Source organism: Oscarella lobularis, chromosome 18, assembly GCF_947507565.1.
Source record: "Oscarella lobularis chromosome 18, ooOscLobu1.1, whole genome shotgun sequence".
NCBI classification, from domain to species: Eukaryota; Metazoa; Porifera; class Homoscleromorpha; order Homosclerophorida; family Oscarellidae; genus Oscarella; species Oscarella lobularis.
In genome coordinates, this window is record NC_089192.1 from 396,965 (window position 1) to 423,019 (window position 26,055).

General features: G+C 48.3%; 11 protein-coding genes across 14 annotated transcripts; 8 read left to right on the forward strand and 3 right to left on the reverse strand.

Annotated features, from left to right (window-relative positions):
* Window positions 1-15: 15 nt before the first annotated feature.
* On the forward strand, window positions 16-3,506 carry LOC136198012 (putative hydro-lyase BLi00500/BL02808). Its single transcript, XM_065987917.1, has 6 exons — window positions 16-280; window positions 402-868; window positions 1,117-1,811; window positions 1,875-2,230; window positions 2,288-2,511; window positions 2,556-3,506. The coding sequence occupies exons 1-4, from the start codon at window positions 24-26 to the stop codon at window positions 1,962-1,964; spliced, it is 1,509 nt and encodes a 502-aa protein (XP_065843989.1). The 5' UTR covers window positions 16-23; the 3' UTR covers window positions 1,965-2,230; window positions 2,288-2,511; window positions 2,556-3,506.
* LOC136198013 (uncharacterized) lies at window positions 1,927-4,579 on the reverse strand. 2 transcript variants are annotated; one of them, XM_065987919.1, is made up of 9 exons: window positions 4,345-4,579; window positions 3,929-4,028; window positions 3,744-3,877; window positions 3,563-3,676; window positions 3,330-3,413; window positions 3,137-3,240; window positions 2,566-3,055; window positions 2,310-2,507; window positions 1,927-2,214 (listed from the first exon to the last, which is right to left on the reverse strand). In XM_065987919.1, exons 1-9 carry the CDS (start codon window positions 4,394-4,396, stop codon window positions 2,063-2,065), a joined length of 1,428 nt encoding a protein of 475 aa, XP_065843991.1. In that variant the 5' UTR covers window positions 4,397-4,579; the 3' UTR covers window positions 1,927-2,062. The 2 variants fall into 2 exon arrangements, with proteins under 2 accessions (XP_065843991.1, XP_065843990.1); XM_065987918.1 differs by lacking the exon at window positions 4,345-4,579 and having other exon boundaries at window positions 3,929-4,139.
* Window positions 4,287-6,071, forward strand: LOC136198014 (protein DlpA-like). 2 transcript variants are annotated; one of them, XM_065987921.1, is made up of 8 exons: window positions 4,287-4,616; window positions 4,797-4,971; window positions 5,020-5,104; window positions 5,246-5,333; window positions 5,391-5,467; window positions 5,521-5,677; window positions 5,729-5,832; window positions 5,880-6,071. In XM_065987921.1, the coding sequence occupies exons 1-7, from the start codon at window positions 4,556-4,558 to the stop codon at window positions 5,824-5,826; spliced, it is 741 nt and encodes a 246-aa protein (XP_065843993.1). In that variant the 5' UTR covers window positions 4,287-4,555; the 3' UTR covers window positions 5,827-5,832; window positions 5,880-6,071. The 2 variants fall into 2 exon arrangements, with proteins under 2 accessions (XP_065843993.1, XP_065843992.1); XM_065987920.1 differs by having other exon boundaries at window positions 4,290-4,616; window positions 5,885-6,071.
* Window positions 5,831-8,014, reverse strand: LOC136198010 (protein FAM234B-like). Its single transcript, XM_065987914.1, has 3 exons — window positions 6,664-8,014; window positions 6,214-6,539; window positions 5,831-6,161 (listed from the first exon to the last, which is right to left on the reverse strand). Exons 1-3 carry the CDS (start codon window positions 8,004-8,006, stop codon window positions 5,881-5,883), a joined length of 1,950 nt encoding a protein of 649 aa, XP_065843986.1. The 5' UTR covers window positions 8,007-8,014; the 3' UTR covers window positions 5,831-5,880.
* Window positions 8,015-8,089: 75 nt separating this feature from the next.
* Window positions 8,090-11,532, forward strand: LOC136197904 (pre-mRNA-processing factor 40 homolog B-like). Its single transcript, XM_065987774.1, has 26 exons — window positions 8,090-8,136; window positions 8,184-8,291; window positions 8,392-8,512; window positions 8,568-8,607; window positions 8,658-8,693; window positions 8,749-8,863; window positions 8,924-8,988; window positions 9,042-9,114; window positions 9,165-9,256; window positions 9,315-9,378; window positions 9,441-9,485; window positions 9,535-9,627; window positions 9,676-9,730; window positions 9,784-9,842; window positions 9,895-9,969; window positions 10,026-10,140; window positions 10,197-10,288; window positions 10,340-10,378; window positions 10,430-10,507; window positions 10,563-10,721; window positions 10,781-10,888; window positions 10,947-10,992; window positions 11,045-11,073; window positions 11,127-11,162; window positions 11,211-11,279; window positions 11,334-11,532. The coding sequence occupies exons 1-26, from the start codon at window positions 8,119-8,121 to the stop codon at window positions 11,412-11,414; spliced, it is 1,911 nt and encodes a 636-aa protein (XP_065843846.1). The 5' UTR covers window positions 8,090-8,118; the 3' UTR covers window positions 11,415-11,532.
* On the reverse strand, window positions 11,477-13,817 carry LOC136197908 (sperm-associated antigen 6-like). Its single transcript, XM_065987778.1, has 14 exons — window positions 13,725-13,817; window positions 13,573-13,668; window positions 13,356-13,522; window positions 13,227-13,295; window positions 13,049-13,163; window positions 12,867-12,994; window positions 12,739-12,816; window positions 12,582-12,687; window positions 12,461-12,528; window positions 12,261-12,413; window positions 12,156-12,209; window positions 11,973-12,110; window positions 11,658-11,920; window positions 11,477-11,608 (listed from the first exon to the last, which is right to left on the reverse strand). Exons 1-14 carry the CDS (start codon window positions 13,747-13,749, stop codon window positions 11,560-11,562), a joined length of 1,509 nt encoding a protein of 502 aa, XP_065843850.1. The 5' UTR covers window positions 13,750-13,817; the 3' UTR covers window positions 11,477-11,559.
* A 154-nt stretch (window positions 13,818-13,971) lies between these two features.
* On the forward strand, window positions 13,972-15,780 carry LOC136197912 (aurora kinase C-like). The gene is made up of 12 exons (XM_065987785.1): window positions 13,972-14,073; window positions 14,126-14,173; window positions 14,228-14,298; window positions 14,353-14,464; window positions 14,519-14,598; window positions 14,654-14,792; window positions 14,849-14,944; window positions 14,998-15,047; window positions 15,098-15,170; window positions 15,217-15,375; window positions 15,422-15,525; window positions 15,578-15,780. Exons 1-12 carry the CDS (start codon window positions 14,062-14,064, stop codon window positions 15,588-15,590), a joined length of 957 nt encoding a protein of 318 aa, XP_065843857.1. The 5' UTR covers window positions 13,972-14,061; the 3' UTR covers window positions 15,591-15,780.
* Window positions 15,781-15,829: 49 nt separating this feature from the next.
* On the forward strand, window positions 15,830-17,799 carry LOC136197910 (uncharacterized). 2 transcript variants are annotated; one of them, XM_065987783.1, is made up of 9 exons: window positions 15,830-16,013; window positions 16,061-16,173; window positions 16,231-16,379; window positions 16,439-16,664; window positions 16,718-16,936; window positions 16,987-17,200; window positions 17,259-17,315; window positions 17,369-17,409; window positions 17,473-17,799. In XM_065987783.1, the coding sequence occupies exons 1-9, from the start codon at window positions 15,845-15,847 to the stop codon at window positions 17,608-17,610; spliced, it is 1,326 nt and encodes a 441-aa protein (XP_065843855.1). In that variant the 5' UTR covers window positions 15,830-15,844; the 3' UTR covers window positions 17,611-17,799. The 2 variants fall into 2 exon arrangements, with proteins under 2 accessions (XP_065843855.1, XP_065843854.1); XM_065987782.1 differs by having other exon boundaries at window positions 16,061-16,379.
* Window positions 17,800-17,888: 89 nt separating this feature from the next.
* LOC136197902 (polyadenylate-binding protein 1-like) lies at window positions 17,889-20,888 on the forward strand. Its single transcript, XM_065987767.1, has 8 exons — window positions 17,889-18,274; window positions 18,581-18,893; window positions 18,950-19,187; window positions 19,235-19,468; window positions 19,526-19,744; window positions 19,816-19,875; window positions 19,934-20,594; window positions 20,645-20,888. The coding sequence occupies exons 1-8, from the start codon at window positions 18,061-18,063 to the stop codon at window positions 20,791-20,793; spliced, it is 2,088 nt and encodes a 695-aa protein (XP_065843839.1). The 5' UTR covers window positions 17,889-18,060; the 3' UTR covers window positions 20,794-20,888.
* Window positions 20,889-20,904: 16 nt separating this feature from the next.
* On the forward strand, window positions 20,905-23,513 carry LOC136197906 (CXXC-type zinc finger protein 1-like). The gene is made up of 12 exons (XM_065987777.1): window positions 20,905-21,191; window positions 21,246-21,376; window positions 21,433-21,507; window positions 21,565-21,732; window positions 21,784-22,013; window positions 22,060-22,168; window positions 22,223-22,321; window positions 22,372-22,485; window positions 22,552-22,601; window positions 22,669-22,762; window positions 22,825-22,977; window positions 23,371-23,513. Exons 1-12 carry the CDS (start codon window positions 20,909-20,911, stop codon window positions 23,482-23,484), a joined length of 1,620 nt encoding a protein of 539 aa, XP_065843849.1. The 5' UTR covers window positions 20,905-20,908; the 3' UTR covers window positions 23,485-23,513.
* A 306-nt stretch (window positions 23,514-23,819) lies between these two features.
* Window positions 23,820-25,325, forward strand: LOC136198126 (tribbles homolog 2-like). Its single transcript, XM_065988042.1, is given in 3 exon segments — window positions 23,820-24,095; window positions 24,097-24,278; window positions 24,613-25,325. Coding segments are annotated over 3 exon segments (867 nt in total). The 3' UTR covers window positions 25,022-25,325.
* The last annotated feature ends 730 nt before the right edge of the window (window positions 25,326-26,055 follow it).

Genomic DNA, 26,055 nt, shown 5'->3' on the forward strand with positions numbered 1-26,055 from the left:
TTTCGTCCACGTGAGATAACAAGATGGCGGCTATCACCGATGCACAGTGGAAGTCTTTTACGCCTAAAGAAGCTCGAGAACTGTTCCGCTCGGGCGAGCACGTCGGAAAGCTGACGTCGGGCATGTGCAGCGGTCATTTGCAGGCGAATCTAACCATCGTGCACCAGTCTTTGGCGGACGACTTCGAAAAGTTCTGCGTCTACAACTCCCTGCCGCTTCTGTACAGAAGCAAAGTAGGAGAAGTGGGATGTCCACCTTTGGCAGCCGACAGCGACGTTCGGTAAACAATATCTATGATCTAAAACTAGAATTTCGACTCATCTACAAATCCATACCTAAGAGCATCAGATTTAGAGATGCATAACTCTCTCCTTGCATATGTACCTACTGTATCTTTTTAGCACTGACCTCGCTCTCTATTGCGTTTTCAAAGAGGGCGAGCTCGTTGACAAGCCGTCTGACCTGCTTCAGTTTGACTGGAGCGAAAGAGTCACTTTCTATCTCGGCTGCAGTTTTGGCTTCGAAAAAGCCCTCCTCGATCACGGAGTGCCCGTGCGCAACATCGAACAGAAGCGCAACGTATCCGTCTACGTCACGAATATTCCGTGCAAGGCTTCCGGCTCGATTTCGGCGAATCTCGTCGTGAGTATGCGTCCTATACCGCGCGACATGCTCCCGCTTGCCGTCAGCGCGGCGCGAAGCGTTCCTCGCGCGCACGGCTCGCCGATGCACATAGGCGATCCGACGTTGATTGGAATTCACGATCTCGGCAAACCAGACCTGGGGAATGTATTGGAATTCGTCGACGGTGACGTGCCCGTCTTCTGGACGTGCGGCCTATTGGGAAGAGTTGCCATTACAGCAACAAGTATGAAGGAAACCCATATGTATATATTTGAGATACGTAACAGTAGAGAACCACAAGGCTTTTAAAGCACACTAGTATCAGGGCAAGTAGAGGTACCCAAGACCTACTCAAATATTAGAAATGCACAGCTTTTAAGACAAACGGGGGCCCCTGAGAGCGTGTCAAATATTTGAGATACGTAACAGTCAGGAAAACTAGAAGCACACAAGACCTGTTTAATTAAGTTTTTAATTGATATTGCTTTGTAGAACCTGATCTCTTTCTCTGTCATTCTCCCGGGTCAATGTTCGTCTGCGATGCTCTGAGCAAGAGTCCTGGTCTTGTGAAGCCGGACATTACCGTCGTGCCGATCAATCAATCTTCTTCTCCTTTTGCTGCGTCACTGGTTAGTGAAAACACGGCTTGTCTTGTTTCGGCGATAGAAAGGAGTCTGGGTGGCGCAGAAGAGGATTTTCTTCTAAAAGCCTCACTGAGTTTGAATCACTCTAGTCATGTGCTGATTGCGGTTGGGAGTTCAGGCTGTGTTTTGGGACTTTGTGCCGTTCTGAAGTCTCTGCGAGCTTTGCAAAAGAAAGTCTCCGTCCATCTGGATAAAAAGGATGAAGCCACTAAATCGGCGATTCAGAAGTTCTTCAGCAACGTGCCTGTCTCCTCCGATATCAATTCTGACGTCGTCTTTGATCATGTTCTTTCAATTGGCGACGTTTCCCCTGCCCTGTTGAAGCAGTTCTCCGATAGAAGAATCAAAATAGCGGCTATGAGTCGAGAGAAAACGGGGCACGCCGATTTTTTCGTTCAATGCGGAAATCTCAACGTGGGCGGCTTTGGATTAGCCGCTGCTCTTCGCGTGCTCACGCGCTGTCCTGTTCACGTTCATTACCTGATAAAAGGAGTGCAAAGAGACGTTCTGGTAGAGGAAGACGTCTTGGTGACTCCTGAAGAAGTAAGCAATAAAAGCAATAAAAGGGAAATATAAGAGATAGAGATCTATCCATACGTGATTTAGACCAAAGAGATCGTCGCTTCAGCAGTGGGAGTTGATTTTGGTAGCGAGAAAATCGACGAAATACGAAAGGTTTGTCTTGAATGCAAGTAGTAGGGCAAGTCGCCCAACGGATCTGCACGTTTCTACACCATGCTACATTTTCAAAGAATAAAAGTCAGTGTCTGCGTTCTCTATAAAGTCTATAGCGTTCATGATTTCAGCGGCGGCGGCGGCGGAGGCGGAGGAATATCGGAAAAAATCTGCAGCGACTCTGGCGGCGGAGGAAAATAGGTATCTGACGGCTGTAACGACTCCAGCGCCGGCGGCGGAGAGGGAAGAGGCAACATATCGTCGTCAAACACTAGGGAAAAAAATAAGTATAAGATGATATCTCTTTTTGAGCCATAAATAACGTTATCTAATGACTAATGCAGTGGCACGTTCTATGCGCATTACCTGGACAATATAAAGGCGACGGGGGCGCGGGCCACCCACAGGGGGACGCCTCTCTAGGCGACAATAGCCCAAGAGGAGACGGCGGAGGAGGAAACGACTCCCTACTTCCAAACCCGGCAACAATAGACGAATTACGCAGCGACAAGGGCGACGGAGGCGGAGGAAGGATATCCACAGACGAAATGGAATTCCTGCCATCTACGTAAGAGAAAATATTCAAGGATACGAAAGACTAATAAATATTAGTACTACATACGTGGCTTCTGTTTCACTGGCGGCGGTGGCGGCAAAGGCGATGAGTCACGAGAAAGGGATACAATAGGCGGCGGAGGCGGCGGAAACTCAAAGGGGTCATTCTCATTGTTTTCCACGGTGAAGAAAAAAGTCTCGGCGATTTCCAATTGTTCGTTGAGACTGCTCTTATTCCTTTTCAGCGTCATCGCCCCATCGGAAACGGTTCGAAACGTCGAAAACGAGCTCAAGCTCATCTCCTCGTCCGTCAGCGCCGTTTTCTGACTAACATTTTCCGGGTAAAACTGAAACTTCTCCTCCTCCTCCTCCCCCGCCTCGCTTTTCCTTCCCAATGTCCCCAAATTCGAATACATCATCGATCGAAGCGTCCCATAGCCGGATTCGATGGGACTACGATCTGATAACGAAACAGCGACGCCGTTTCCTAAGTGACCGGCATCGAAATTGTCGTGCCGTTGAAAGATATCATCCGGATCGTCGAACAAAAGCGGAGGCTATAAGGGAGGAAACCCAACGAGTTGACAATTGGGTTACGATGGGACGGACGTCCCCTTTTTTCTTTCTCCCCATCTCACCTCATCTTCTGACAACTGGGTTCCCAATTTCCACGCATTTCGAAAAGTTCTCTGTAGAGGATTCGCTGTCGATTCTCGCCTCTGATGCACTTTCGATAGGTCGCCTGGAGAGATCCGTTCAAAGGAAAACACAAAAACCGCCACCATTAGCATTAAACGGAAACACGGAAGTTGGCGTGGGGGGACCCCTCACCTGTAGTGGCAGCGAATGGATTCGATCTCAAGCGACCGAAAGTGTTGAGTCGATCGCGCGGAATGCAGACGTTGCCGTCCGTCCCTAAAAAAAACGAGGCTAACTCGCTTGATTCCCTTAATGAAAAGGGGCCCGGCTCTTTGGGTCGGCGTATTTTTATTTCATTATCAATATGGAGGTGTCTCGCGACTCGCGAGCGCCGCGATAACGATCCCCCCCCCTTCGATCCTCACCTTCTTCGGGCACCGACGAATCGTCGCGATAGCGCAGATAAATTTTGACTATTCGATCCCACGGATTGCCGTTCAGTGTGTCGACTTTTTCGTCGTCGCGAACGAATCGCGCGTCTAAAAGCCCGGATTCGGGCAAAAGAGTGAGTGTTACACACCCGCGAGGATCAGGTTCAAGTCTTACCGGCTAGCGTGTAAATGACGTAGAGACCGTAGTCGTCTCGACGGCCGCCAAGATGGAGTCGAGGCCATAGGGTCTCGATCACGTCACCGCATGTCATTTCGGGCGACGGTTTCAAAGCTCTGTACGTTTCGTCACTGGAAAAAACGATCTCAGTCTCGTTCTATCGAGAGAAACCCGCTTCGTACGGTAAAAAGATGCGCAGAACGGGAACGTCCCGAGGCGCTGAGCCGTCCTTGTTTCGTATTAGCACGCTTCCACTTCGTTCGCCTCTCCCTGGCGCTTTCCCTGTCGGTAAAGTAGAACTTCTAGCTCGTTTTGTCGACTTTCGCGATAGCGATAAGCTTCGAAAAAGTTTCATGCTGCGCGCTCGCTGGCTCGCGACGTTATCGCGCGACCCCAGCGCCTCTGCACGTCAAATCGCGCGGTGAGACGTCCCGCCCACGGTTGACCTTGTTATAGGTCATTAAGGACGTGACGTAATTGTGGACGCCATTAGACGAATAGCGTTCGTTCGCAATGCAACATTGTTTCTTTTCGGTTCTTAGTACGCATCAGAGATTAATCTCCGGTCCCTTATGTCTGTACTTGTCAGCTGTCATACCTGAAAGGCGGGAAATATCATCAAAGGATTCCGATCGGGGTCCCATAGCCATGACAACGCGCTTGCGCGACGTTCGGCGTGCGCGAACGTTCTTTAGCTGCGCAGTCGTCGTCGTCGTCGCCCGCCGCCGAACAATCGAACGACAGACGTGCTTCTTGGACTCTGGATAAAAATATCTCGTTCCGTAGACGCACGCTAGACTGAGAAAATCATGTCGATTCTTTCGCACGGCGAACTCCTGAAATTGAAGCGATGGAACACGCCAACGATATGTACTGCAGCCGAGCGAACGCCTTTGCAGTATCCCAGTCTAACGCGCATTAGAAACGCCCGTAAACGATCGCTTAGATGACGAGAAACCGTTTTTACAGTCTGGGGGGGAGGGGGGGCGTTACCGCACACCTCGCTCTCTTTTGCCCTGCGCCCACGCTCGTCTCCCTCTTCTCCCGCAGACAATGGCTGGGAACAAATTACTTCCTGTGATTCTGCCGCTGATTGTTTTAATCTCGAAGAGACGCGCGACTTTATGCCGGCAATGGGACCGATGATCGGCTACGCCGTCACGTTGATAGTGAAGCCGTCCGAACGCTCGGAGAAAAACCCCGACAATTTGCTGCAATATCTCGAGTACATGGTCAAAAAAAAGTGTAGGTTATAATTAAAAATTAAATTCAGATATGTTGCGAGCGTTTCCGGTCCCAAAATTGTCGTTGTGCAAGATCTCGATAAACCGAAAGTATACGGGGCAGTGTGGGGAGAGGTGAGCCGCCGCGTCATAGAATAGAATTTGGGACCCTAACTATTCAGTTTCCAATTCCTTTCTTCATTTCACACTAATACTGAAAGTTAAATAAGCTAATCGAGAGTAATCATCTAATGGGCCCTTTGGTGTCTGGCTCAGGTCATGTCCAATATGCATCGTTCTCTCGGCTGCGTTGGGACGATCACCGACGGTTCTATACGCGATTTGGACGAGATGACCAACGCAGGCAAGAACGATTATCTTAGACAAAACTCGTGGCGGCTAAGTTTATGCACGCGCACAGGCTTCAAAGCCCTCGCTCAGCGTTTATCCGTAGGCCACGCGAACGCCTGGCCCCTTCATTGGAACAAAGAAGTCGAGGTCGACGTCCCCCCGAGATAAAATAAATAGAATCAATGATAGCGTGTTGTCAGGTGTTTGGTCGAAAAGTTCGACCCGGCCAACTCATTCACGCGGACAAGCACGGTTTTCTCGTTATACCGGACGAAGATCAACGACGTCTTTTAGACGCGGCGACGTTCATGGACGACAACGAGTGCGATACGCTCATTAGCGCCGCTCGCGGAGCCCGTACGTTTACGTCATTTCGGATATTGACTCCTGGGGAGTCTTCTTTCTCAGGCTCTCAAGAGGAAGTGCTTGAGGCCATTCGCAACGGTCGAGACCGTTTTAGAGAAAACGCTAAGGAGAAGTTTGGAAAGGGGAAAGGCGAAGCGTAAGCGAAGGTGAGTAGGGTTTATTTCGAAATAAGACGGAGAGGGTTATATTGTAGCTTAGGTGTATCTACTAGTACCAAACGTTCCCATGTAGTTTAGCCAGGGTTGACCGTTTGGTGGCGCTAGGAGACAGTTTGTTGTTATTGATTGACTGTGAATGCGTAGTTGAATATGTCCCAAGTCTTCGTCTGGATCCTGCGTCGAGAGCTTGTGCGTGCGATACGTTGACTTATAGACGACGTCGAATTTGTTGTCGTTTTTCGCGTGAACAATTCCCGAGCCTCCCACCATTAGAATGTCGGTTTTTTCGACGACGTTGTCGAGAACTTCAGTCCTACCTGCAAAAGAAATCGATAAATAGTGCCAATAGGGTGTCATAAAATGACAAACCAGCCATGTCTTCGAATAAAACGACTTCTGTCTTTCCGTGTTTGAGTCGAAACTGAACGGGCTGTTCACGTTTCGTACCGGTCTCGTTTGCTAGATTCCAGTAGACAAACGCGTCTAATGAGCCGATCATTTTGACGGCAAGTATCGATGACGACACAAAAGTTTCTTCCCTTGTCGTCTTCGCGATACGTTCGTAAACAATTTCGCCAGTTTTGCCATCAACAATCGCTACTGTCGTTTCAAGATAGATAGGGTAGACTCCTTTATTATATATCGCCATTATGTCGGGAACAGTGTCATTCGTATATCGACCAATTCCGGGTAAACTGAATCAGAGAAGAAGAACAGGTTAACGAGATCAAAGTTAACGAGATCAGGTATAGCGATACATCGGATTTATCGGCGCTTTTATTTTCCGCCGTCAATGAATCCGACACATCGCCAACTTACGCATATGTTTCGCAGTCTCGAAACTCGGCTCTCCACAACAACTCGAAATCATTTCCGTCTAAGGCCTCGAGTCGTCCGTCGAATAGAGCAACGACAATATCGAGAACCCCGTCTTGAGTCAAGTCTACTAACAGAGGCGGATTCATTGCTCCGCGATTGCGAGTTCCCTGCACGAGACGGCGAATCGATTTGGCGGCGGCGGCGGCGGCCGTCACACCACCACCACCACGGCTTATTCCGAACTTAACAAATTCGTCAAAGTCGACCGCCCATAGGCTTCCGTTTATTGTCTCGCCGCCCGAGCCAATGAGAATTCTCGATTTCCCGTTACGACCAACGTGGACGATCGGCGACTCGTATGTCTCGCGTTGATCCGGCATAGGCATCGCGGAAATCGGTTGCCCCGTTTTGCCCGATAACAACAAAAGAAGGCCGACGCCGCGCTCCGTTTCGTGCGTCGGATCGCCGCTGTGAGTTATGATCACATCCCCAATGTCGTCGCCGTCAATATCGGACGTTATCTGAGGCGTATAGAATCCCCAATTTTCGTTTATCAGCGCCAGAGTCGAGTCTATTTGCCATACGGCTTTTCCCGTGTGTCGATCGAGCGCGGCGAGCGTCGCCGCGTAGCCGGCAATAAGGCAATCGGTATCGCCGTCGTCGTTCACGTCTATTTCGCATTGAATGGCGTAGACTTCGTGCGACGCGTACCTTCGCCACAGTTCGTTGCCCGTCGTGCCGTCTAGAGCCAAGATTGCGCCGTGGCAGCCGCCGCGGGGGATTGCTTCTTTTGAGTCGTAGCTAAGGCAGTCGGATAGGGGAAGCGAGTTCATGCTGTTCTTTTCGAGGGTTATGCCGACGATGACGTCGAGAATTCCGTCGCAGTTTACGTCGACGAATCGAATTGGGGACTGCGACGACGTATTGTCGAATGCGACGTTCCAGTTTGACTTAGGACGAAATGACGAGCACTCCGCCGACTCGGACGAGTTGGATGATAACGACTCGGAACTCCAACTCGAGATTCTACAGAAACGCGACGCAAAGCTTTCGGTTTTACTATCCGGTGTTGGAGGTGGAATCGCGTGCTTCACCAGCTCGAACGCAGCGTACGACAGAACGAGTAAGATGACGAAGACGACGGATAGGTAAAGACAAACTTTGGACCACTTTGATGACGAGTGTGGCGGCGATCTCACTTTAGGCTTTGCCTTCAAGTTGCCAGGGGAGTCGCGGCCCGGGGGGGAGTCGACACCAGCAAATTCGCTTTGGAGGAGCTTTTTGAATTCTTCTGTCTTGCAGCCGATGCCGTCGTTCTCTGAACTGTCGTCTTCCGATTCCATGATTGTGCCGTAGGGTGCTGCCGTACGGTGCACGTGCTCAATTAATTTTATCTCTCCGCGTGTGCACGTGGCTAACTTACGGTCATCGTAAGGGCACTGCGTTAAGGGTCCCATGTCGTCGACTGCGAAAGTAGGCTCGTTTGGGCATATTCGTTGGCTTTACTACACTTTTTATAGTCTAACTGGCAAGAACACAAGGCGCCAGACGGTAGGAAGTACTACTTTAACGCGGAAACGAAGGAATCGCGATGGGAAAAGCCGGAAGAGCTTCTATCAGACACAGAAGTAATCCAATTCGAATAGAAATCCTCACTCAGCTCGTTCTGTTGCTCGGAGAGGATAAAAACGACTCCGAATCTTTTAATAAGTATAAATTTATAATTAGCAACTTCTCAAATTGTGCCCGTGGAAGGAGCACAAGTCCGAGTCGGGAAAGGTGTATTTTTTCAATACGAAAACGGAAGAGTCGACGTGGACTTGCCCAAAAGAACTTCAAGAAATCAAAGGCAAAAAAAAACACACCACTCTTAATTAGTGAATAAATACATATATGATCTTTAGATAAGATAGAGAAAGAGAAGAGCAAAGAGGATAAGCCAAAGTATTAGAACTAAGAATCAAAGATAATGCATGTACTGATCATATAATTAGATCTCCAGCTGCTGCAACTGAAGTCAAGAAAGAAACGTAATACTCATTGGATAACACCTTTATAGTCATGTATTCATATATCTCTCTCTAGTGATGGTGGTAGTCAAAAGAAAGAGGAGGAATTAAAACAGGAGAAGGATCGCGCCGCTGTTTTGGAGAGTCGAGAGCAGGCGAGAATTGCCTTCAAAGAACTCCTCAAAGAAAAAGTACGTAGTACACGTGAGAGATTATTTGCAATTAATTAATCCAAGTCTATTTGCACGTAGGGTATACAGTCGACTGCCTCATGGGAATACGCTATTCGACAGATATCTGGAGACACGCGTTTCCAGTACGCAAACCCTAGCCGAATCATTTTTTCTCTTGAGGGACTTTTCTCTTTAGTGCTGTCAAGAGAGGTAACGAGAGAAAACAGTTGTTCAACGAGTACAAAGCACAGGCGGCGAAAGATGAAAGGGTACCACTTTGCAATGCTTTTTTAAAATCAATCTAAGGTATTTCCTATAGGAATTACAACGGCAAAAGGCCAAGCAGTTGAGAGAAGATTTGAAAAAGTTGTTCGAAAGTCACGAGAAGTTTCACTCCGAAATTCGATGGAGGTGCGCGTTGTTTTACGTACGCGGCAATTATGACGTCATTTTTTGTGTGTTTCTATAGGTATGTCTGTGACATTTTTCAAGATGCGCCCGAATTTCAAGCTGTTCCTGTCTCCGAAAGAAGAGTATGGAGTCACATCCAAATTTCCTATAATATTTTATTTGTTTTATTAATTAATTAATTAAGGACGTCTTTGAAGACGTTGTTTTTCAACTGACGAGAAAAGAAGAGGTTAGCAACTTCCTACGTCTCGTCTAGAAACCCTAGTATTCTTCCCTAGGCTGAAGAGAGAAAGCAGCGCGAAGAAAATCGATCAGTCATGCGCACGATATATAACGGGATGAAGATAACGTATAAGACGACGTGGGACGAGGTAGGGAAATCGTTGGAGGCAGCGTTCGACATTGAATTCGCTGTCTAGTGCCTTCGAATGCTGAAGGAAAATCCGGAGTACACTGAAGACAGTTCTTTGCAAGGCGAGTCAAAATTTTACATAGGACAATTATCACGTGGAGACGTTTTATTAAAGATATGGACAAGGAAGACGTCTTGACTGCGTTTCAAGACTATATTATTGAGCTTGAAAAAGTGAGATGATAGCTTAGGAGTCAAATCGATATGTGCCAATCGGTTTATCTAGGCGTATGAAGCAGTTCGCGCGAAGAATCGTTCCGAAACGCGGCATCAGGAGAGAAAAAATAGAGAAGCTTTTGTTGTAAGCACTTGTAAATTTATATATTTTTGATTGTTCTCGTGAGGAACGTCACGTAGGATCTTCTCACTGAGCTCCAAGCCGCGGCTAAGTTAGACTCTACTTCCTTGTGGATGGATCTCTACCCGGAAGTCAATAGCGATGCTCGGTATGATGCCCTGCTTGGTCAAATGGGTAAGAGAAGAAATTCATTGGGGGGCCCCATTAATTCGACGTCATATTTTTTCAAGGATCAAATCCTCTTGAGCTGTTTAAATTATATGTGGCCGACCTGAAGGATCAAGTGCACGATGGGAAGAAAATAGTGAAGCAAATTTTAAAAGTTAGTACAGTTGGCTAACCAATCAGTTAATTGATTGAAATTTTTCTGTAGGATGCTGACGTCAGTAAAGATTTGGATTTGTCCTATGAGGTAGGTGGAGGCTGATAAAAGGGAAGTTGATTTATTTCTGTTATATTTCAGAAACTGGAATGCGTTGTCGCGGCTGATGACAGAACGAGAAAAATTGAAAGAGACGTTTTGGATTGGATTTTGAAAGGGGTGAGAAGAGGAACGTTTCTCCTGTTTTTTTTCCTGTCCAAGGAAATTTCTTTAGATGTGTGGCATAAAGATAGGCAGAGAAAAGGAGAAAGAGAAAGAACAGGTTTCAAAGGACCAAGAAGAAACGAAAGATCCAGAAGCGAAGGAAAAAGACGAGAGCGAAAGTCGACCAGGAGAAAGCGAAGTCAAGGATCAGGAGAAGGCAAACCCTATGGTATCCTCTCCATACAATGATTACGTACTGGGTCTGTAAGAGACGCGCGTCCCTTGTAGGATGAAGAGACGGAGGTTATTCGTCCTGAAGCGCCTCCTCCTCCTCCGCCTCCTCCTTCGAAGGGAAAATCTGCGAAGAGAAAACGACGACGCGCCTCTTCGGAATCGGTACGGAATGTGGAAAATTCGCCAGAAGTAGTTCTTACACTGATTAATTGATTAACAGGACAACAGTGATAGTGGAGACGAAAGGAAGAGATCACCGTCAGGACGTGAGTGAAGTTAATGGCACTCGTGTTCTAATGAATAATCGGCGTTATCTAGATGGTAGCAGGAAAAAAAAACACAAGAAGGTAACGCACATTTTTCACAGAAAAAGAAACGATGTTTAACATTTACTTTCCAGTCAAAGAAAAAGAAGAGGAAGAATCATTCGCGCGACGTAATGACATGATTTGTTATTGAGTTAAGAGGAGACGTTCTCTCGTAGCCATCTCCGTCATCTGACGGTCGAAAGAAGCACAAGAGCTCATCTCACTCCCACAAAGAAGACAAGGAGGTACAGTATGCCAATCGATTATATCACTAGTGCATGTCATTGCCAATACATAAGGCCGAGTCAAGTGAAGACGAAGAGGAATTAGAACGTCGTCGAGCACAGCTTCTCAAACAGCTCTCAGGCGGAGGAGACTAACTATGTGTTATAGGCTCTAAACGATTCGCTTCAGAAAGAGAGGCCAGCGTAAGTCACCACGGTTTCGCTATGTAATCACTTCTTTATTTCAAAACACATGCACACAACTTATACATCGCACGAGCTAGTACTAAATCGGTCTCTCCTATTCTATTCTCTCGAGGAGCTTCTCCTTGTAGCCGGGAGAATAGTACCTTAGAGACAAGATAGCATGTATCCCCCTTATTCCTAGTCTTTTCATACCTGACGATTTCCTCAGGATAGCAGTTGTTGATTGTGTCTATATACTCGCGCAGATCCGTGCCCGGTTCCGCTTTGATTTGCTGTATTTTCTCCAATCCGCGACTCGTGACGAACAGGCGTCTCGCCTTGGCGTCGTTGGGCAAAACCTTGGAAAACTGAGCGACAACGTGCTTCAAAATATTCGGCGGCGCGGCGTGGAGCAGCGGCTCCAACGCCGGCAGATGAACGCATTTTTGCAAAATAGCCTTCAAAGCCCTTTTAGCCTAGAAAAAAAACACCTCCCATACTTGGCTTCCTATAGAAATTCGATTTTACTTTGTTCTGTAGATCTTCAGTGCTTTTAGGATCCGTGTAGTACTGCAGGAGAGAGTGGAGTACGTTTGAGAGGGCTACGGCTTTACTGTGCTCCGGCGAATGACGTCCAATTTGCCCCAGAGCCCACGCACAGGCCGCCTATGCTACAGTGAAGTCAAGAGACTAAACTCTGCATTGTCTTACACGGATATGATCCTCAGACTCTTCTGACAACACAATGGCTAATTGGATGACCCCCTGGAATGATTACGTCACGCTAACGATTTTTAATTTTTATTATTTTAGCACTTTTGATACGATGATCGCCATGGCGAGATTTTCCGAATGCGCTCCGATGTAGCCGAGCATCATGATCCCCGGCAAACGGACGTCGCCTTTTGAAGATCCGATGTGATCGACGATGGCTGCCACGCCTCCGGCATTGACGACCAATTGAGCCAGCTAAGAAATTCAGTAAGAAAATTATTATATCGAGAGGATTAATGCACTTCTGGTGTGTGTTTGGAAATTTCTCGGATAAGAGTCGCGCAGTTCTTCTGAACATAATTGTCAGGGTCTGAACATTGAAATACAGATCCTCATTGAGTCATACTTAGCCCTTAGTATTACCTTGTAGTGATGTAAGAATCGATGGAAGAATTTCCGCTTCGATGACCATCTCAGAAAGTTCGACAGAATGCTTAGAAATTTGACTGAGAGCTGAGAAAACTTGACGCTAAAAAATAAGTATTGCGTTACCTTATCTAATTTTTATTGTCTATTTTACCTTCAGCTTTGCGTCCTGGCTTTGAGTGAGCTGTGCCAAGTGCGCTATGGCGCCTGAAGAAACGACGGTCTGGGCCAACTAAGGCCATCCTGATTAAATTAATTAATTATTATTAATTTTTTGCGCACCTCTGGTGAATGTTTGGAAATGTCGCTGAGTGCTGAAGCGGCAATGCGTTTGAGTGATAGCTCTGGCTCTTGAATGCATAGAACCAGAACTGGAACAGCGCCAGCGTCGATGACAGCTTGAGCCAACTCTGCAACAACATTATACACACACATATATATAAAGAGTTTGAGAGAGAAATTGCCTTGGTTGTGACGAGCTATGTAGCCAAGCGCCCATGCAGCGGATTCTTTGACCCCTGGGTCGAATTCTTCAAGGCAGATGACAAGAGCGTCCAAAGCCCCAGAATCCACAACAGCCTATACAAATTAAAATTTAAATAAATACATAAGATAATAATATTTGAGTTCATCAAATCTTACCTGAGCTAGTTGAGGTGAATGCTTAGCGACTGCTCTCAGCACAAAAGCGGCGGCCTTCTTATAGAACCTCTACACAGGCAAGAATATCTTTTAATCAATAGTCTCTACGTTATTGATTTTTTTCCTAACGTTTTGCTCTGCGAGCGAGTAGACCAATTGCGGTAAGATATCGCCCTTCACGACCGCTTCGGCCAAGTCGTCGCTGTGATTAGCAAGACGGCCTAGCGCTAGAGCGGCTGTCTGTTGTATGGTTGGGACGACGTCCAAGAGGAGGGGTCGAAGTAGGGCCATTACGCCTAGAGGAAACGCGCTCTGCGACTTTCTTACGCTCTTTTATTTGTTTTACCTGCATTCTGTAATAGTTCGATGTTGGCTGGACGCGAGCTGAATTCGGCGATCGTCTGAACGAAGTGCGTCCGCGCTTTTTGATATTGCTCGAAAACTTATGAAGGTAGGTGGTTCAGTAGGCGGAGGAATACCAGATTGGCGGGAGATTACCTTGTAGAACTTGTCGCGCACTCATCGTTGTACTGGCACACTGTGGATGCCGATTTTTCGCCCTTTAGCTACTTCGATGTTGTTTCGTCGTTACTAAGCAACGAGGCATACGGGAACAGAGTAAATCGCAAAATCAAGAATTTAGAAGTGGGAAACTTAAGATCAGGTAACCTAGTTCTTTTCAAATATTTTAGTTGTGCTTTGACTTGACGACTATTTCTTCTTCCCTTGTTTTGGTTTTTATACGGGACGTGCTGCTACAGCAACGGCAAGAAGTCCCGGTTACGTTCAAACGAGATTCTTCCGTTTTCGCCGTTTTCAGCCACAAGAATCGTCCATGGCATCAAAAGTAAGCCGTTCTGAGCATCCCTAGAGTCTCTTGTGTCAAATACATTTGTTAGGCTCCCCTTTCCAGCAAAGAGAACACTCTTCCGTCGACAACAGACCAAGTAAATTTCCCTGCCAAGCGATCGTTCTCCCAGACACATCCTATGCACAAATAGACCTCCGATAAGCCGAATCCCTCGTTGGAAAAACCAGATTCGAGCGGAGTATCGAAGAAGACGTCGTCCCCGTGCGTTCACACGCCCCCTCATCAACATCAACACCGAGACTTTCTTCTCCCTAGAAAACGCTGGACGCTAAAAGACTTCGAAATCGGACGTCCTCTAGGAAAGGGAAAATTCGGAAGCGTCTATTTGGCGAGAGAAAAAAAGCACAAGTACATAATAGCATTGAAGGCGAGTCTCTAAAGAAAGACACCTGAAAAGTCTCGAGACCTCTCTCTCTCTCAGGTCTTATTCAAGTCTCAGCTCCAAAGGGGCGAGGTCGAGCATCAGCTGAGACGAGAGATCGAAATTCAATCTCGTTTGAGGTACTAGATGCGTGGGCGTGGTTATTGGGACTTTATTTATTTATTTATTTATTAGACATCCGAATATCCTGCGTCTCTTTGGATTTTTTTACGACGACACTCGCGTGTATTTGATACTCGAGTACGCGCCTCAGGGCGAGTTGTACAAGCAGTTGAAATCCGCTCGGAGGTTCGACGAGAAGAAAACGGCAACGGTAGAATTAGAAATAATGAATTAATTAAACGACGTCACCAGACAAACATTTTGCAGTATGTTGCTCAGCTGGCTGACGCTCTGAGATATTGCCATTCAAATCACGTCATTCACAGAGACATTAAGCCGGAAAATCTGCTATTAGGATATCATGTAAGGTGGACTCGTTTACATAGGGAACCCAGTCTGATGTTTTTTCTCTAAAGGGTGAACTGAAGATTGCTGATTTTGGCTGGTCTGTGCACTCCACGTCTCGGTGATTTTTATATTAGTGATATTGATCTGCTATATTTTGCATATATAAAGACGAACAACGATGTGTGGAACGTTGGACTACTTGCCACCTGAAATGATAGAGGGAAAAAGACACGATGAAAAGGTATTAATTATTAGAAACCGAGTCTGATCAATAAATTTGTCTATAGGTTGACTTGTGGTGTGTGGGAATTTTGTGCTATGAATTGCTAGTCGGACAACCTCCCTTTGAAACGGAAAGCCATACGGAGACATATCGTCGAATATGTCGAGTGGATATTCGATTTCCAGTGCACGTTGCTCCGGGGCCAAGAGATCTTATTCTAAGGGTCAGACGAATTGGAGTTATTTTTTGAATATTGAATTTAGTTATAGTTGCTGAGACACAATCCCCAAGAGAGATTGAGTCTTGACCGGGTTTTGAAGCACCCGTGGATACAGGAAAATGCTGATTTGTCGTCGCTTTCACAAGGAGAAAAGTACGTTTTCCCAACGAGTCTTTGTTCGTATTCATTGTCATTATTCCTGTAGGAAATCTTCATAAAAGCCTACCCTGTTTTCTTGCGTGACGTTTATCATAATATTAGATGGAGGCTTTTAGGCGCGTGTTGAAATTGAAACACTTCAATAACAAAGCGTGCTCTGTTTCGGTTTGGGGACTGGGATTCTTAGGGACGACATGGGTTTGCTAGGGACTCTAGGGACTTGGGCCTTATTTGGGGACTAACATATATAAGGATGCGACACTTTGGCGGTGACGTTTAGTTCCTCTCCGTCCAGAGGGACGACACTTTAGTCATGAATTGCAGCCTTTATTTTGGAGATCTTGATCGAGACGTGACCGAGATACGCCTTCGGCAAATCATCACTCGCGTAGCACACGTCAAGTCGTTGAAAATTTCATGCGACAGACACAATGAGCAGTCCCTTGGCTACGCATACGTGAATTTCTACAGCCACGAGGATGGTACGTGCGACGAGACTGTAATCATTGTTTCATAACTTTTTCTGAAGCTGAATGCGCCAAGGAAAAATTGGACGGTTGCCTTGTTGAAAATCGCCCCCTTAGGGTGTCCTGGTTTGAACCGAATGCGTATCATCGTCGATCGGGCGACAACAACGTCTTCGTGAAGAATCTCGCCCAATCTGTCGACAAGCGAGAACTTGAGGCGTTGTTTCGGCAGTTCGGAGAAATCAAGAGCTGCAAAGTTGTCTACAGTGACTCGTATCTTCCGCTTTCGAAAGGGTTTGGGTTTGTTGATTTTTCGTCTCACAAGGCGGCAGAAAAGGCCATTCGAACGGCCAACGGAAAATCCTATAAAGGAAAAACACTGTAGGTCTAAGTGCACTTCCAACCAAAATCTTTCATTACTGGTCACGTATTCTTGACAGATACGTTGGATGGCACAAGACGAAAAATGAGCGAATTCAAGAAAAGAAAGTCCAGCCTTTTACAAATATTTACATTGCAAATCTCAGGAGGGGGTTCTCTAAGCGACAGCTGGATAAAATCTTTATCAATTTTGGTCACATTACCAGCAGCTGCGTCAATTCTCCGTCAGAGCAAGGAACCTGCACCGCTTTTGTCAATTTTGAAGACCCCGAGAGTGCAGCTGAGGTTATATATAAAAATAATACTTATTCAGTGTAACAGTTTTTGTTAAAATGAAGGCTGTTGAACGAATGGATGGTGGAAAAATAGACGGGTTGAAAATCTATGTTGGTCGTGCGCAGAAAAAGGCTGAGAGGGAGTTTGTGAAGGAAAGAGAAAAGAAGAAAGTCACCGGTCCGACTAATCTTTACATCAAATATCTTCACGAAGACATCGATGATGATGAACTGTACAGCATGTTTAGCTCGTTTGGAGAAATTGTTCAAGGCGGAGTCAAAGTAGTAAAAGCTAATTTACGTAACTGCCACATTTACTACTGGTTTTGTAGGTGCAAAGGGGAAAGAGAGGCAGGCCTACTGGTGTGGGATTCGTCAATTTTGTTCATCCTTCATCAGCTGCCAGTGCAATTGAGGAAATGAACGGCTCTTTGGATCAGAACTATGGCAAACCGCTGTACGTTACCTATCATCAGTCGTCGGAAGAGCGTCGTGCAAAACTTTCTGAAATGTATTCTTCTGCTGGCAGCCCAAGCCGTCATCTCGGTCAGTGTTTATGCTTTTGATCTCTTGCTTTAGTTCCCTCAGCTGGCAACTTCTATAGATGCATCGCCTCAGTCTTCTGACAGGCACTCTCCTTTGGCTTATTCACGTGCTACCGGTAAGTCAATGGGAAAAGGGGAGAGCTCTGTGTAGAACGCGTTTTCTGCGTAGCGTATTCCTACGGTTCTAAATTCAGACTCTCCAAATCCAAGGTACCGCTGTTTTCTTAATTGTTTGCTTGCTTCAATGAGCGTACTATGTCTAACTAACTACAGACCTCGATGGGATGCCAGAGCTTCAGCGTTCGTGGTAGTCGTGATGTCTTTTTCAATGTGTCTTCTTCTTCGTCTTTGGGCCCCTCGTCTCGCTCAGCAAGCAGGGGTTCGTTCAACGTGCTTGTTTCACCAGAATAACAAAAAAAATGTCTGTGTCTTGCTAATTTTTTCTGCTTCAGTCTGTGGTCTAGTTACAACATCTTGGCTCATCAGATGCTCTCATGCGGTATCTGAAATGCTAGACTACACGGGACTGTGAAATTTTTAGAATTTGTGTGACTGCGTGTGATTGGACAAATGTTTTGCTGAACGCACGTTAGCGAACAACGACGCCTCCCTCGCGTTGCCCACGGATTGGCCAGTTTGAAATCACCTGACTACTAGTAGCGCACAGCGTGTATGTTACGTCATCGAGACGAGAACCTCGTGGTCTTTCGATTCGAAGAAAGCGTCAGAGCGTAGTCCGCCGAGGCAAGCAGTTCCTTGCCCGCTATATCACCGAAAATCTTCAAAAAAACCATAAAAAGACATATAAACTCGAAAACGCTCCCAAAAACATCGCAAAACATCGAAGAAACCCGAAAAAAGATGAACGCCCAACAGTCTGCCGGATTTCCAGCCCAACAATCGTCAGCGCACGCATCGCTCTACGTCGGAGACCTATCTCAGGACATCACCGAAGCGATGCTCTACGAAAAATTCAGCCAAGCGGGCCCCGTACTCTCGATTCGCGTGTGTCGCGACATCGTAACGCGTCATTCACTCGGTTACGCCTACGTCAACTTCCAAAAGCCCGATGACGGTAAGGTAAAGGGTCGCGCGATGGGGACAGAAAGATAGACCGCAGAGAACGGGTGCCGCTTCCCCATTTCTCTCTTTCACGCCCGGAAGCGAAGGGGGCGGGGACAAACGTGGGTAGGGGAGGCGATCCATAAACCCTGCGATCTAGCCGCCGTTTTCAGTCATTCTCGCGGGAAGTGTAGGACGATTTTTTTCAGTCGTTTTACCGGTCCGCCCGTAGCAAGCAGTGTAGCAAGCCCCCTATTTCACGCGTGCGCGCGCCCCGCGATCATGCAACCTATGTACGCCTATGCGCCTCTCTACGCAGCCGAACGCGCGCTCGACACGCTCAACTACGAACCGATCAAAGGCGTTCCCATGCGCATCATGTGGTCCCAGCGCGATCCGTCGCTTCGTCGATCGGGCGTCGGAAACATTTTCATAAAGAATCTCGACAAGAGCATCGACAATAAGGCGCTCTACGACACGTTCAGCGCATTCGGGAACATTCTCAGTTGCAAGGTGGTCAACGATCCGACGGGCGCATCCAAAGGATACGGTTTCGTTCATTTCGAAATGCAAGAAGCCGCCGACAAGGCGATAACCAAAGTGAACGGAATGTTACTCAACGACAAAAAAGTGTACGTTTTTCTAGTTATGACGTCAGAGTTATGATGACGTCACTTTTTTCTTCTAGCTACGTGAGTCATTTTATGAATCGGAGGGAGAGACTTGAGAAGCTCGGTCAACAGGCGAAAAAATTCACGAATGTTTACGTGAAGAATTTTCCGGAGGAGTACGACGAGGAGCAGTTTCGTGAGCTCTTCGAAACCTATGGCACGATCGTCAGTTTGAAGCTCATGTCCGACATGTCGACGGGAAAATCCAAGGGATTCGGATTCGTCAGCTTCGAGAGCCACGACGCCGCTCAAAACGTAGCGTAGAATATTCGTTATTTCTTTTTTTCTATTGATTTTTTTAGGCTGTCGATGATATGAATGGGAAAGAGATTGAAGGGAAGAAGATCTACGCCGGTCGCGCGCAGAAGAAGAGCGAACGACAGCAGGAACTTCGCGCTCGTTTCGAGCAACTTCGTCAGGAGAGAATCAATCGCTATCAAGGCGTCAATCTCTATATTAAAAATCTCGACGACGAAGTCGACGACGAGAAATTGAGAACGGAATTCTCGCCGTACGGAACCATAACGAGTGCAAAAGTAGGAGAAATAGATATAAAAAAAAATTTCGGGAGTGGGGGAAAATTTTTCTTCTAGGTTATGGTGGATGATAAATTGAGGTCCAAGGGATTTGGATTCGTTTGCTTTTCGTCGCCCGAGGAGGCGACGAAAGCGGTCACGGAAATGAACGGTCGCATCATCGTGACGAAGCCGCTCTACGTCGCCTTGGCGCAGCGTCGCGAGGAACGTCGCGCTCAGCTCACCGCTCACTACATGCAGCGCGTCGGGCCGGCGCAGTATCGCGGAATGCCGCAGGTGAGTCCGCGAAACGAAAACCAAAAGTGTCCCATGTAATCATTTCGATTTCTCTTCCCCACGCGCGAAAGGGGGGGCAATTGGTAGGTGGTTTTCCGCAAGCGTTTCCCATGCAATTCCAAGGATTCGGGGTAAAAAAACGAATATTTCTCCCCCCGGCGCCCACGCGATGCCTATTGTTTTCTTTAGCAAAGACCGCCCTATATGTTTCCCCCCACGGCGCGCACGCAGCGCTGGGGCCAGCAGCCGGCAATGCGCACCGGTCCCGCATACGCGACACCTTACAACATCCAGCTCGCTCAACAGCGCGCGGCGCGCATGAACGTACCGCGGCATCCCGGCATGGGGCAACCCCGTCAGCCTTACAACCAGGGGCCTCAGTCGGCGCGCGGAGGTGCTGGTCAATACGGCGCCGCCGCCGCGGCGCAATACGGCGCTTCGTCGTCTCAGCAACCAACCGGGCAGCCCGCTGCTGTCGCTGCCGCGCAGCAACAGGCGGCGCAGCGTGGGTATTCCATGCAGCAGCAGGCGGCGGCGGCGGCGGCGGCGCAGCAGCGTCCTGCCGCGGCTGGAGGCGCTGCTGGGCCGTATAGGTATACGCCGACGGCGAGGAATGAGCCGAGTCAGTCTGCGGCGGGGGTTCCTGGTGGGGATCAAGGCGGTTCCGCCGCTGCTGGCGCGGGAGCCGGGGGACAAGGGCAGCCGGCGGCGGTTCGCGTTGGGAATCAGGCGCCGCTCACTTCGGAGCGTCTCGCCGCGGCGAATCCTTCCGATCAGAAACAGATGCTCGGGGAAAGATTGTTTCCTCTGATACATGGCGGTTATCCTGAATTGGCTGGGAAAATTACAGGTAATCGTTTGTATTTGGAGTTTTTAATTAGATCTATTTTATTTTCTAAGGCATGTTGCTTGAGATGGATAATTCTGATTTGTTGCACATGTTGGATGCGCCTGAGTTGCTTGATAGTAAGGTGGAAGAGGCTGTCAGCGTGCTGAAAGCGCATCAGCAACGAGAACAGGCGACCCAGGTTGCAGAAGATGGTGAATAGAGAACGGACGCTCGCTTGACTGACGCGGTGGAACAGAATTTTTGTGTTTATGTATGTCTGTTGTCTGAATAAAAAAAAAGCGTTTTTTGGTGGAATAGGTTAGTCCGGGATTTTTATGCGGGTAATGGCGGCGGAAGGTAACTCGTCTTTTCCGCCCGTTTCTCCGAAACCGGCTTCGATACCGTTTCAACCGACCAGCCAATTGGTGCAAGAGACTGCCTTTGAAGATTTCCGCGGGTCAAACCAAGCAGAACAGACCGCTTCAACGAGAAAAGAGCCGTCGAGCATCGCGACCGAAGAAACGAAGCGTTTCGACGCACCGGAGACCGAATATCGACCGTCCTTAGCAGAAACATACAACGAAGAAGACGACGAAGACTCGTACGACCCCTTTTACGGTAAACAAATAGAGGAGAGACAGAGAGAGAGGCTCGAGTAAAACATCGGTTCAGCGGAGTCTGGAAAAAAATCGAAAGCGAAATCGTACGAAAGAGACAGTAGGAGAACGAGAAAGAATCGTAACTGTGGCAAATGCGATGCGTGCTTGAGAACGTTTGACTGTCGCAAGTGTAAATTTTGCAAGGTGGGACACGAAAAGTCGACTTTAGAAGATCTATTGTAGTCTGAATATTTGCCTAGGATATGCCTAAGTATGGGGGAATTGGAACGAAACGGCAGAAATGTTTGTTTAGACAGTGTCAGGTTTTATCGACGGTAAGAACACCGAGAGTTTTCGAGGGGGCTCTAGGTCTTCTATTTCTGTGACTCCAGCTGCTGGAGCGGGATAAGGAGGCGTGGAAAGAATATCAGGAATTAAAAGGGAATAGAGGAGTTCAAAAGTCCAGTCATACAGACCACTTGTACGTCGAAACTACCCCTCGTGCCATCGAACAAAGAAAAAGTCCAAAGCCTAAGAAAAAGAAGCCCAAAATCTCAAAGGTATGTAGACCATATTATTAATTATACTTCCAATTATTTATCTTCTTTTAGCCGCCGCGAAACGAAAAGCGCTCTTCTTCCGTTTCGGACGAATGGTGGAACGACGTCGCATTCGGCTCGCGAACGACGCGACGAACGCAGAACTATTGGACGGAGATGTTGAGCGCGGAAGAGGAGAGACGACCCCAGTGCATCCAGTGCCTCGGTCCCGGCTGCGTTTTCGCAGCACGACCTCGATCTAAGTACTGCAGCGACGAGTGCGGCATCAAGCTGGCGGAGAGGCAAGACTGAGGAAAACGAGGTTTATTTTCATTTTTTTTTTCTTAGACGGCTGCGGCGTTTTATTCCTGAGAAATTGGGCGATGGTCGCGAGGTGACTTCTGTCGCTGACGAGAAGGCAGCCGAGAAACTGGAAGCAATTTCAGAAAAGCGAAAGGTAAGGAGAAGATGCCCCTGACATATCTTATATCTATCTATCTATTCTCCTTAGACTATTCACAGCAAACTGGAGGATCTCGAGAGGCAAAGGCTTCAACTGGAGGAAATAATTCAAAAGACTCGTTCAATGCCCATCGAAGAAGAGAGCGAGGTACAGTAGTGCCTATAGAATAGACGCACGTCCAATGATTTCTTTGCTAGGCGTTTGACGGAGAGGACGGGGGAGACGGGGATATGCACGTCTATTGCGTGACGTGCGGTCGCGCGATCGCCTTCAAAAAGGCGACCGTTCACATGGAACGATGTTTCATGAAAGTACAACGAATTTTTATATCATATTATATGACTTCGTTGGACGTTTTTCCTCTTTCTCTTTCCAAGGTCGAAAGTGGAATTACGTTCGCTTCTGCTTTCAAAACGCGCTCCGAAGGGTACGTGAAAACGACTCGGAGTCTTATTCTCACGCGAAAAAAACGCTGTCCCTTTTTTTCTCCTCAGAGAGAGCATCTTTTGCGACTATTTCATTCGCAAGAGCAAAACGTATTGCAAACGCTTACGAGTTCTCTGCCCCGAACATCGTAGAGAACGAAAGGTGACGCGCCCTTCGCCACCACAATATTGAGCGCACCTGTATAATAATTATAATAATAATAGGTGGGCCGGGACGAGGTGTGCGGCTGTCCCCTGACGGAGAACTTTTCCGTCGAAAGTGGAGAATTCTGTCGGCTACGCAAATCGCTCTGTCCGCACCATCCCAGCTGGGAAAAGACTCGTCGAGCGTTGATTGACTTGCAGAAAGTTCAACTGGTAAGTATACGGAGGGGGGAGGCGTGGGTATATAGACGTCCGTTGGTTCCCATACACTTCCCTCTAACGTCATCGCGATTGCTCTACTTCCACGCAATCTTTTCCTTTGTTTATGCTACGGTTGCTTCCTCGACCGGAAAAGTAGAATTCACCACGCGCGTTCCTGCCTACGTACGTACGTACGTACGTACGTACGCCCCTTCGAGTTGTGAGGATAAGGATATCCGCACTAAGTTCTACTATTACGCACTGCTTAGTCTACTGTCCCACGCAAGCGGATCTCCGAAAAGGGAAGTCCTGCTTGCAGCTTGCGTTGCCTGTCGCAACGATGATGCATCAAGTTTTGGGAATAGAGCGTGATCTCATTGGTGACTAATCTTTTGTCACGTGCAGTGGCTCAAGCTCGAGGAGACGAACGAAAAGGAACACATACTGAAGGGCCAAGTGGCCCAGCGAAAGGGCGTACACGGTCTTTTACTGCATGACACAATATGCCACACGTCGTAAGCGCGTGAGATCATGAAAGATTCAATTTGCTTTGATTTCGCAATCGTTTGTTGGTGGGCGGATCTACTCTCGACGTCATCCCACACCCGAACGCCGATTGGTCGATCGCCAATTCACGCCAGGGTACGCAATACGAGGGCGTCGTTGCGTTGCAAAACAACGGTACAGTTTCACCATGGCCAACTCGACGACAACGACGTTTCATTGCTGAGCCTTACGTCACCACGACGACAACGGGCTCGAGCAACGATACGTCGTTTTGAGAGATCCGATAACGAGAGCGAGAACGCGAGAGGAGAGAGAGAGACGCGACGAAGAACGACAGGGACTCCCGAATGAGCTGGCATGACGAAACACCATCCGAACAACCCCCATCGGGCCCCGACGTAGCCGCCGTTCATCGTCTCGGTCCCTACATCGTCCCCGCGTCGCCGTCAGACGTCCGAAAATCGTCGAAATCGTCGACGCGGAAGCCCGAGTGCGTTCGCACGGCGAAACGCGTGCCACCGTCGCGCCTATTCGACTTTCTCAAGCCCTACGCGCAACTGGCGTCGCACGCGAACGCGAACGCGCCGCGCGAAATCGTTCGCGTCGACGACGAAGCGTTCGTCGTTTTTCGAATCGGCGTCGACGTCAAATTTGCACGCGTTCTTGCGCGAACGAAAGCAACTCGGCGAGCGTCAGGCGGTGCCGCTATTTCGTCAAATCGTCGCCGTCGTCGCGCACTGTCACGATAACGGCGTCGTCGTGCGCGATATCAAGCTGCAAAGATTCGCTTTCGTCGATCGCGATCGGTGCGTAACGCGTCCTCTTTTCTTTTTTTTTTTCGATTCGCTAAGCGTGACTTCCGCCTCGCGCGGGGCCCCTTTGCGTTGTTAGCATTCCTAAACGGCGTCTTCCGGATCCGCGCACGCACGCACGCACTATAATCATAACGATAGTAGGCGCGGTTTCCCCAAAAAACAATCGTTTACGGGGGCGTGACTCGAAATGAATGTCCACCTCGAGCTCTTTTTCGGTGGGGGGGTAGCCCAAGCCTTATTAGTAGTTTACCATTCCTGTGGGTTGCTTGGGGGCATTTGATTCCCACAAATTAATGAACAATATTTTCCCCCCCTTTGCTTGCAGATCTATTCTCAAGCTAATGTCGCTGGACGACGCCGTTGCTTTGGAATGGCCGTTCGACGACGATCGTTTGAGTGACAAGCACGGCTGCCCGGCGTACGCGAGCCCAGAGATCGTTCATCCAAGTCAGGAACCGTACTCGGGTCGCGCCGCCGACGTGTGGAGCCTCGGCGTCATACTCTATACGGATGCTCGTCGGAAGTATCCCTTCTACGATACGAATCCTACGACCATGTTCAGTCTAATACGCGAGGGCCAGTTCGAATTGCCGCACCATCTCTCGCACATGGCCAAGAGTTTGATATCGAATATGCTTCGACGTGAGCCGTCGCATCGGCTGTCGGCGCGCGCTCTACTCGACCATCGTGGTTTTATAAACAGGACGGGTCCAGTTCGATTGCGGTGCGCGTAAGCGGCCGTGGATCAAACGGTGCCGGAAAATTATGCCGATACACCGTCGATGGTTTTAGCACGATTCAACGGAGCCACCTAATCTCTCTCTCTCCCTCTCATCCATCATCATAGCATTTTGTAAATAATTATTTTAATTGACTATATGTCTTGATGGAGTTCTCTCTCTCTCTCTCTCTCTCTCTATTGGTGTGCTGTTCAAAGCTTTGCTGTTATTCCGGCCAGGTCACTTTGTATAAAAAGGACGATGTTTATACATATATATGGTAGTTTCATTTTTTAAACCTGTGTACGCGCACATTGAATCGCGTGGGTGTGGTCTTTCTGCAACAGTTCTCAGAACTCGTCCGACCGCTTCCGGGTTCTACAACACCTGTTTTCCCATATTAGGAACGCAGCCCACCCCGGACGTCGGGAAAAGGCCCCGGAGTTTCCACACGGGATCGACGAACGTGGGTCGCGTCGCGCGCATCTTGCTTGGACGTTAGCGCAGAGGCGAGGGGAGGGGAGACGCACGCTCTCCAATGGATTTCGACGCGAAATCGGCCGTAAACTCGTTCGTCGCCGCGACGCGCGCCGATCTCGCGTCGACGTCGACGCCGTCGCGCTTTCCAGCCGAAATGCAGCCGTTTCGGCAGAACGTCGAACAAGTGCAGGAGGTGAAACCCTTTTTTTCGTTTACCCCCGACGGGGGACCCTTCGTCGATCTTTCCATCTCGCGGCGTGCAGATTCTCGAAGCCGATCGGCACAGCTTGAAAAAGTCATTGAAGGCGTTGAAAGACATCCAGAAAACGGGCGCACCGTGAGAGTCGCGCGAGAGAAACGGGCACCACGCCCCTCTTTCTCATTTCTCTCACACGACGTTTTCTCTCTCGCACGAAGGCCACGTAGGCTTCGACGTCCAATTCGCCGACGCGCTGGAGAAAATCGGCAACACGGCGTTGCGCTACGATCCGAAAATCGGTCCGATAAGTCGTCCTATCGCCTTTTCTTTGTTTCACTTTCGCGCGATATCCCTTTCCTTCGTCAGGCAC